The 10,432-nt window shown below is 41.4% G+C and overlaps 1 protein-coding gene across 1 annotated transcript in view; it reads right to left on the reverse strand.

Moving 5' to 3' along the window:
- Window positions 1-10,432, reverse strand: part of LOC116704736 (E3 ubiquitin-protein ligase TRIM58) — a 23,535-nt gene that overhangs the window by 5,625 nt on the left and 7,478 nt on the right. The window contains exon 2 of the mRNA XM_032540344.1: window positions 3,533-3,647. Within this exon, the coding sequence (XP_032396235.1) occupies window positions 3,533-3,647 (115 nt within the window). The remainder of the gene's footprint in view (window positions 1-3,532; window positions 3,648-10,432) is intronic.

The raw sequence follows: 10,432 nt of genomic DNA on the forward strand, positions 1-10,432 counted from the left end.
AAAGTGCTTTACACAAAATCAGTTAAACAGATAAAACACAGGTACAAACAATTAAAACTCATAAGCATTCAAAACCGGTAAAACACATGAATAAAAGTTACAGTGCAACATAAGAAATTTAAAGAAATGAGCAGTCATTTAAAGAAAGGCAGCATCAAAAAGAAAGGTCTTCAGCCTTGATTTAAAAGAACCGAGAGTAGCAGCGGATCTGCAGGTTTCTGGGAGTTTATTCCAGATATGAGGAGCATAGAAACTGAAAGCTGCTTCACCATGTTTAGTTCTGACTCTGGGGACAGAAAGTAGACCTGTCCCAGATGACCTGAGAGGTCTGGGTGGTTCATAGTGTAGTAGCAGATCAGCACATCATGTATTTTGGTCCTAAACCGTTAACGGATTTATAAACTAGCAAAAGTACTTTGAAATCAATTCTTTGAGACACAGGAAGCCAGAACCCCACCATACCTCAAACGAAAGACGTCAACCATAACAGTGGTTACTTTATTTTTTTATTTTTTTAAATATTATTTGGGGGGGTTTTCCCTTTATTTGAAAGTGACAGTGGTTAGACAGGAAAGGGGGGGATGAACGCAGCGAAGGGCAGAGGACTCAGCCTACATGGGGGCCGCTCTTACAGCGTGAGCTAGAGGTTGCCCCGCAGTGGTTACTTTTTAGTTCTCCAGCAGACTTACAGTACTCCTGCAGCATCGACGCGCATTAATCCCAGTAAAGGGTGAAATTTATTTCTTACCATTGTTGCAGTCGGGTTCTACAGGAAAGCATTTATCTGAGGCTAATTAAACTCAATCCAAATACAGTCACCCAAACACTCCCAAACATAATGTCATTGTATGGCAAACACATGGACCCTACCTGAGCTGAATAGACCAAATTGACCTGGACAGACTGGATATGAGGCATTTGCGGTGCTTCACTGGCTTTAAAGCAACATTAGAGAACTTTTCCCACTCAGCTCCTACACGGTTGGAAGTGACATTGTCCATTATGTTCATTGGAACTACAGATCCGCTACCGATCTGGCAAGTTGCATGTGCGGTTATGCCGGTAGAGAGCGAATGCAGAAGCCGTTCACCCTGTTACGAGCTGAAACGAACGATGAAACAATTTGAAAACATTATTCTAGTTACAAAAGGTTTTCTAGTGTCGCTTTAAATTAGCAGGCTTCGACCTTGGCTTTGGCTATAAATGTGTGTGTGTGTGTGTGTGTTGTGTGGTGTGTTGTCTCAGGATGTGAGCCAGAGGTGTTTGAGAACACAGTGCAGCTGCGTGAGTGTCGCTAGACCTGGAGAACTGCTAGTGGAGGAGAAGAAGAGTGCTGAAGCTCTGAAGAGAGAGTGTGAGACCCTCGTCAAGAAGGTCACCCTCTGCTTTGTTTCTGCGTCTTGGCTCATCATCTATGACTGTTTTCCTTTTGTTGTTTTGTCGGTGCTGTTTTGTCACCACTTGGTGTGCGTGTGTGTGTTCACTCGGTCTGCCGGAGAAGTTGGTGAAGAGCAGTCGAGGAAGGAGAGGACGACTGGAGTGGTGAACAGGGAGAACAGCAGAAAATGAATGAACTGGATGTGGTAGTTCCTATTAGACTGCATCAGGTTAGTCTATATTCTCCACGTTCCACTTCCAAGTTGTGTTGCTGTTGTAAATTCGGCCGATGCACCCTTTTGGCCAGATGTCTGTTTCCTTCGCTTTCTTTGTGTAGGAATTCTAAACTCCGGTGGATTTAAACTATGGATCCTGGTCCTCGATCTCTGCAGGTAGATCCAGACAGCTAGCTAGACTATCTGTCCAATCTGAGGATATGGTTACTGGTCCTAGATCTCTGCAGGCTGAATCCAGACAGCTAGCTAGACTATCTTCCAATCTGAGGACTATGGGTTACGGTCCTCAGATCTGCAGGGTAAATCCAGACAGAGTAGCTAGACTATCTGTCCAACGAGGGACTATGGTTACCTGGTCCTCAGATCTCTGCAGGGTAAATCCAGACAGCCAGCTAGACTATCGTCCAATCGAGGACTATGGTTACCTGGTCCTCAGATCTCTGCAGGGTAAATCCAGACAGCTAGCTAGACTATCTGTCAATCTGAGGACTATGGTTACCTGGTCCTCAGATCTCTGCAGGGTAAATCCAGACAGTAGCTAGACTATCTGTCCAATCTGAGTTTTCTGTTGCAACAAGTTCCTTCCTGAGACTATTTGCAGAGGCAAAATTGTACGTTGCTTAGCACCACCCATGACAATTGTGATTGGTTTAAAGAAATGCAAACATATCACAGTTTTTCTCCTATCCCGGAACGGTGACAAAACAACAAGTTCTAGTCAACAGATTTGAAAGCACATTTTGGTAACTTTTAGGTTGGCAGTGCAGTATGACCAAATAAACCCGACGTGAAATAAAGCCATAGTTAGCTTGCTGATATTATATAATCATCAAGAACATTTAAAACTCGCTCAGTGTGCATCTTCTTTTACCAATTGTTAGCCATTATATTTCGTTAACAGCCATTCATAAATGAGAATTCCAGTCAATTTTAAGTTCATCTTAATCGCTAAATATGCAAGTGCAGTCAATAGAAAAAAAAAAAAAAAAGCTGAATGGGTGGGGAGCAGCTGCAGCTATTTCTAGGAGCTTCCGCTCAGCTAAAACGGCAGTGGTCTGGGCAGTTTTGACTGCCTTTGTGCCTCTTAATAGACTGTGCAACATGAAGAAGGGCCCATACTGACAACAAGATAGATTTTCACACTTTTCTATGACTGTACTCGCATATTTATAGCACAAGATTTACTTAAAAATTATATATTTCATTTCATCTCTATGCAAGGTGCAACACAAAGGACAAGCCAAAGAAAGCTTGGTAATGACAGGTAAAACTGATACCTAACCTGCAACCATACACCCTACCTACATTGGGGCATAGCCCAAGCAAAACAAGCCCACATTTGTCTATTAGGCAGGCATGGCAACCCTGGCCAGAAACACGAGCGGTGGAACTGTCTCTTTCAATTAAGAGGCCTGGAAGGACTCTGCCATTCTGAAATTGACCATAGAAAGAACATTGCTTTTGAACATTTATCCAAAAGCCAAAGATTATTAGTTTAAGAGGACTAAGAAAACCTACGAATGTACCCAACTGAAAAACTGCTTCTTTCACTACCATATATGTATATACACCACTAACACCATATTATTACTAGATTTACACTTATTTTAGAAATTTATTGTCAATAAACCTCATTATTGGATAGATATTATGAATATTTAGACTAATATAAAGGACGGGAATATGTCATGTTCAGTTGAAGCACCGTTTCAAAACATTTCAATTTTTTTAAATGCTAAAATTAATAACCCCAAATTAAAATTAGGTAGGTAATAGAAACTCATATTTGTGATCTAGACAGTTTTATATTGGGTCAAATTTGACCCAAAGAAACACACAGGGTTATTCAGTAGAAGTTTGACGTCGCGTGGTAAATCTTCTCAGTTTCTCTTCTCCGCAATAGACTTCTCTTCCCTCACCCTTCCATTGGTCCAGATTGAGTTTATCAACTAACGGCTCGGTGCCGTGTGACCTGAGCCCGGCGTTGGTGCTGGACATGAAGGAGCGAACAGGCTGCGGGAGCGCGTCAGGCAGCTGCAGGCGGAGAAGAGCCATCAGAGAGATCTGTACGTTCAGGCCCGCCAGCAGCACGTCAGGCTCATCCATGACGCAAGGACATGGACACCAAATCCAGGGTAAAACTCCAGCTACCTAAAAGTCTGATGAAATGTTAGATACGTGTGAAATTAATAATATAATAATTGTATTCATATACCACAAAGTGCTTTCCAGATTAAAAGTTTACAGGATATTATTAGGAATCAGAAACCCATATAAGCCCCCTCTGTTTATGAAAGGGAATAAAATCTCCCAGCAGAAACCCTGAGAGCGCTCCAAAATAGCGGAGCCTTTTTCCCCAATTCCCCCCTCATCCTTTACATACAAAAATTAGAACATGAGAGCACACATTTCAAGCAGCAAGTCATAAAACAGTGACAGTTCAGATACAATGTTAATAAAGGCAAACTGTATGCCAAATGCTACCCTGGATGCCAGCCGAACTTAGCCCCGCCCACAAATCGGGGTCGGGGAGTTTCTATTCAGACTAGAATCTGAGGATGACCATGTCAGGCTAGCAAAATGCATCTAAAAAATACAAAATGATAATACAAATTAAGCATAATGTAAAAACGCAATGCCTGTGAGTTCAAATAAAACACCATAAAAAGTAGCAAAAGAGGAAATATACAGTGTTGCCGTGGTATGGAATAAAAGCAGTGGTGGAGAAATTGAAGTATTCACATTCTTTACCAGGGCGCCTGGTAGCTCACAGGCTGCGGGTTTGAGTCTGTCTGCGGCCCTTTGCTGCATGCCGTTCCCCCTCTTTCCCCTGTCATGTCTTCAGCTGCCCTTTTTATAAAGGCCTAAAATGGCACTAAAAAAACTTTTAAAAACAGGGAGAAAAAAAGTATTATACCACTCTGAAAAAGTCTGCCTCGACAGTTATAAAAGTACGTATCGTCAGGAAATTTACTTGTAAGATTAAAGGTAAAAGTACTCAATGCAGGAAAACCTCACAATCAAGTAACTGTTTAATCAGCTTTTGTTGGGTAGTTCAATTTAAATAAACAACATAAGTAAGTTTAAAAGTAAAAAGTACAATTTCTCTGAAATGTAGCGGAGTAGAAGTAGAAAATGGTGTGCAGAGAAAGGACAAGTAAGTGCAAGTACCTTAAATGTGTACTTACAGTCTATACAGTAGGTGAGTAAATGTACTTAAGTTACGTTTCACCTGGATAACTTGTGAAATGAGTTTTAAGGAGGCGTTTAGTGTAAAAGCAGTGGAGTCAGACGGTGTCAAACTGACCGGAAGGCTGTTCCAAAGCCGAGGGGCCGTAACCGAAAACCCACGTTCATCCTTAGTTTTCAGTCTGGTTGGTGGATCAGCTAAGAGGTTTTGATCAGCTGATCGTAGGGGCCTGGCTGAACTGTAAGGGGTTAAAGCTCTTGAATGTAATCTGGAGCCAGACCATGGGTGGCCTGTAGTAATTCCTTTCAATTTTAAAATGTATTCTTAACTAATAGGCAACCATGTGTGTGCATTGTGTTGATCTTAACCAATTGTTTTGTTTTTGTGTGTCTTTTAGCATTAGTTTTATAAACTTTTATTGTATAGAGCCAAATCTGTATGTATATTGATAGCTTAATTGTTAATCTCATTATAGGGTGACCTCCAGGGACAGTGGATGTTAAATTGCTCCAGGCTAATCTGGGACATTTGACTTTTAGTATTATTAGTGGTTACTGTCTCTGACAAATAAACCTGAAATAATAACTAAACCAGTGCAGTGTGTTAACTATGAAAGAACCTCCTAGACTTAGTTAATATTAATCGGCTGCTGAGTTCTGAATAGGTTGCAATGTGAGACAGAGTGGACTTTAAACAGGTAAAAAAGAGAGAGTTGAAGAAGAGAGTAAAAGTTCAAATGCCCCAGGAATGATTATTGCCCGAAGGTAACATGTTTATACTGGTACTGATCTGTGTGTTGCTGTAGTGTGGAGAAGCAGTGCCACGAGCAGATGAGATGAAGTTCGGGAGGCCGGTGGATCTGGAGGCTCTGCAGACGCTGTCAGGGAACAGGACCATGGAGGAGCTCAAGCAGGAAAAACTCCTCCGTGAAGCTGCGTACGCCAGGGAAATAAGCAGTGGGATGTACGCTGACCTGTGTGTGTGGTGTGGTGTGTGTGTGTGTGTTGTGTGTGTGTGTGTGTGTGTGTGTTGTGTGTGTGTGTGTGTGTGTGTGGTGTGTGTGGCAAATCTGGTGCGCTTGGCGGGACATGTTCTGTTCTGATCCCTTGTAAACTTAAAGTCATTTTTAAGAATGTGGGGTGTGTGTGTGTGTGTGTGTGTGTGTGTGTGTGTGGGTTGTGTGTGTGTGTGTTGTTGGCAAATCTGTGTGCGCTTTGGCGGGACATGTCTGTTCTGATCCTGAAACTTAAAGTCATTTTTAAGAGGTGTGTGTGTGTGTGTGTGTGGGTGTTTGTGTGTGTTTGTGTGTTTGGCAAATCTGTGCGCGCTTTGGCTGGACATGTTCTGTTCTGAATCTTGTAAACTTCAAAAGTCATTTTAAGAATTTGTGTGTGCGTTTTTGTGTGTGTGGTGTGCGACATTCAGTCGAAGGTAGAAGAGGCGCGCCAGGCTCTGATGGAGGTGACCAGGAGTAACACACAGCGTCTCCTCTGCATGACGCGCTCTTGGAACAGAAAAAGGAAAGGAGCATAAGATCAACGTTGGGCAAAAGAAAATGGGAATTTCTGTGCATTAATTCACTTTATATGTAATATTGATCAAAGCTGGGATCCACATAAAAGGAAACTTTAGTATTTTTTTCCCATGTGTTGTGTTGCAGTCGACAGCGGCGAAACAAGCGCAATGTTATGTTGAATAGCTATTGCGCACCTTTTAATTCCATCCACCAACATTGCTGTTTTTACCATGATATGCCAGATTATTATTCTAAGTGTCAACAACAACATTATGGAAAGGATCCCTGCAGGGTTGTGCTTTATTTTAAAGAGTAAGATCCTTTCATTTAACATGAAAAATCCCAAAATCACTATCGCCCAACTCACCAGACTCCATGGAAATGAACGGTAATTTATGTCATAAAATGCTTAATTTAAAGTTGTAAGAAACCAAATAAAATCTTGAAAGCTGTCTTTTGGTTTGTCTCACGTTCAACATTCACCACTCTGTTTTGGTTGAAATAAACTCTTAATTAACCAGTTTACATGTGGAGATATGCTGCCTGATACACGTAAAAAGTACTTCTATTTACATGGAGTCTGGTGAGTTTGACAATTGCGATTTCTGAGTTGGTTCCGGTTAAACAAAAAGCATCTTACCTCTAACAAAAAGGTCTATCTCTGTAGGAATCCTTTCCATCATTTGTCAGAACTCTGTTCAAACAGAATCTCAGTTACGCAGAGGGCGACAGTGGATATTTAGCCTCTATGGGGTAGAAGAACTACTGCACACAACAGACACTCTTGACATATCACCTTATTAAGTTATTGCAAACCCATACACATCCAGCGGATACAGGTTAACATTAGCACCCATGTGAGTAGGTGTTGTGTCCATCTGATGATTATGATTACAAGTTTTTCTTCTAACTCTAGTTTGATCTCCACTCCAATGTCTGGCTCCGTAGCTGCTAATGTAAATTTATCTACCAGCTTTTCTTAACTGTGTCTGGGTCTACGTTTGTTGCTGAGCAGTGTAGTGTAGGTTTTTAGAGCTGCTTTTTGTTGGTGAGGTTAAAGAAAGTGCTGGGAGTGGGACTGAACCAATTCAAAATTTGCCTTTTTTCATTTCCTGAAAAACAACAGTTGGACATTCAAGTTTTTTTTTTTTACCCGGCAGCAACGATAAATTAAAAAAGATGATAATGTCAGCACTTAGTCTGCTTCCTTATGTATGTGACACACTGAGTGACGTAGCATCTGTGAACATTATAAACAAATTGTGTGTGTTCTATCTTATACTGATGCCTTCTAGCGGTTCTGTTTGTGTGATCCAGGGCAGACAGTTCCAGGATCACAGGAGACACGCGGACCAGAAGGAGATCCGGAAGCTCCAGGAGCGGTGAAAACACAAACAAAGCAGGCTGAGGACCTCAGGAGAGAGATTGGCTCTGTCCCGTAAAGGAGTCCACGTGCCCCCCCAGCCAGCCCCGAAGCCCCTGCTCGCCCCATACCCACCCCAAATGTCACAACCACCACCAGGAAACAAGAACACGGCGGCCGTCCAGACAGGTTAAAGCACACACTCAGCCAGCAGACAGGGAGCTCCTTAAACACCGCATGCAGTCAATGACAGTAAGGAACTCACTAATAGCGCTTAGTCATGAGATTAGATACAGAAATTAAAAACTCTATTGTGTTAATTCATAATTGTGTTAATTCATAATTAAAAAGCCTTAAATGATGAGGGTGTTTGATTTTGACTTCAGTTATACAATTAAAAAACCGTGAACCAACTCAGGGATGCTAAAAGGTAGAGTCATGGGATCCCTTTCTTTGGTTTTAGATAAACCTCTTGCAGCTCAAGAAGCCACCTCTAGGTCTTATACGTATCCTAGCACTCTCATATTTTAGATACCTACACCTAAGAAGATACATTTGTCTCTCTGTGCTGATGTTAAACTTTCCTCAATGCTCAGGTCTGTTAGGTAGTTTTCTCTCCCTGGGATCCCTCTCTGCAGTTCTGTCGTACATTTTCCCTCTATGTAGATGGAATTTTAATCTAAATGATCGCTCCAAGCTCTCCATCGTACATGTGTTCTTGTAGATAAAACTAAAATGCTAATTTAACCACCAGACACATATGTTGCTCTTTTTGACGTGTCTCCTACCTTCAAAGTTTATGTATAGCGACACTTGAAAATATATGATGGTTAAAAAGATCATAATTCAAAGCCAAAGTTTTTTTTGACTTTCTTACTGAAAGCAGCTCTTTGGAGTGTAAACACTTAATAATCTAGGTCGGGGACTTGTAATTATACGAATCGTTAGGTTAGTTATCTATCATCACATTAATCTGGTGTTTCATCTCGTATGAGACACTGGGAAATATGAATGTTACTTATATGGATGGCCTTATTATAGTAGACAACACTGTGTTGGCATCTGAAGTCAATGGATTTTTCAGTCTGACTGCTGGATGTTGCTCTCTTCGCAGGAACACTTCCTTCTTCAAAGTGAAAATTCGGAAGATTAGACTAACAATCAGTGCCTCCATATCAAGTCCAGGATATGTGTTGTCACAGTGTTCAAGCAAAACTAGTTCCAATATGACAGAATTTCACACGATCAACCATACAAACCGGAGGACATTATACAACATCTGAAAAACTGGTCCTGTTACCTTGATATTCTACCAGCGGGACTTTTCAAAAATATTTCCAATTGTTGAATTGATCTTCTACAGATTGTGGAACACATCTCTTCTTCAGGTATTTTCCACAGGCCTGAAAACTGCAGTAATCAAGCCACTCTTAAAAAAGAACAACCTAGACAAGTCATAAATGAGCAACTATAGGCCAATATCAAACCTTCCGTTTTTAAGTAAAATCATTGAAAAATGTGCTGTATTTATATAAATGTAAATGTGCTGTATATAGCGCTTTTCCAGTCTTACAACTGCTCAAGCGTTTACATCTACAGGAAACATTCACCATTCACACACATTCAACACTGTGGCCAAGGCTGCCGTACAAGGTGCCCCTGCTCATCAGATAAAACATTCACACACATCACCCGATGCGCAGCACCGGGGCAACTCGGGTTCAGTGTCTTGCCCAAGGACACTTCGACAATGACTGCCGGGCGGGGATCAAACCACAACCTCGATTGGCAGGCAACAGCTCTACCACGAGCCACAGCCGCCCAAAAGCAGTTTTTCAACAACTCAACCATTTCTTGCAGTAAGCAACAGTTTGATACTTCAGTCGGCCACACACAGCAATGAATGGCTCTTGTCAAAGTCTTTAATGACATCCACCTTAACACAGATAGTGGCAAAATTTCAATTAGATTACTTGATCTCAGTGCTGCATTTGACACGGTCGACCACGACATATTACTAGACCGATTGGAAAACTGCGTTGGCCTTTCTGGCTTAGTACTAAACTGGTTTGAATCTACCTAAAGAATAGGGATTACTTTGTGTCAATAGGTAATTATGCATCTGAGCGTACAAATATGAAGTGCGGAGGTCGCAAGGCTCCATTCTGGGGCCTCTTCTGTTTAACATCTACATGCTTCCACTAGCCCAGATTATGGAAAACAACCAAATAAATTACCATAGTTATGCGGACAACACACAAATTTACGTAACTTATCGCCAGGGGACTGTAGTCCAGTACAAAAACTGACTAAGTGCATTGAACAAATTAACATCTGGATGTGCCAGAACTTTCTGAAATTAAATGAAGGAAAAACTGAGGTGGTTTGTTTTTGAGCAAGAGGGACGTTAAAAGTCTGCGCTCAGCTTCAAACAACAATGTTAAAAACAGACAAAGCCGAAACTTGGTGTAGTCATGGACTCAGACCTGAATTTTAACAGCCACATTAAGACAATTACAAAGTCAGCCCATTATCCTTAAGAACATATCAAGGGTTAAAGGACTTATGTGTCAACAAGATTTGGAAAAAACTTGTCCATGCTTCATATCAGTAGACTTGACACTGTAACGGGGTCTTTACAGGCTTCCTAAAAAATCAATCAGACAGCTACAGCTGATTCAAAACGCTGCTGCTCGAGTCTCACTAAGAAAGAGATAGGATCACATCACTCCAGTTCTGACGTCTTACAC

Source organism: Etheostoma spectabile, chromosome 16, assembly GCF_008692095.1.
Source record: "Etheostoma spectabile isolate EspeVRDwgs_2016 chromosome 16, UIUC_Espe_1.0, whole genome shotgun sequence".
In the NCBI taxonomy this organism is placed as follows: Eukaryota; Metazoa; Chordata; class Actinopteri; order Perciformes; family Percidae; genus Etheostoma; species Etheostoma spectabile.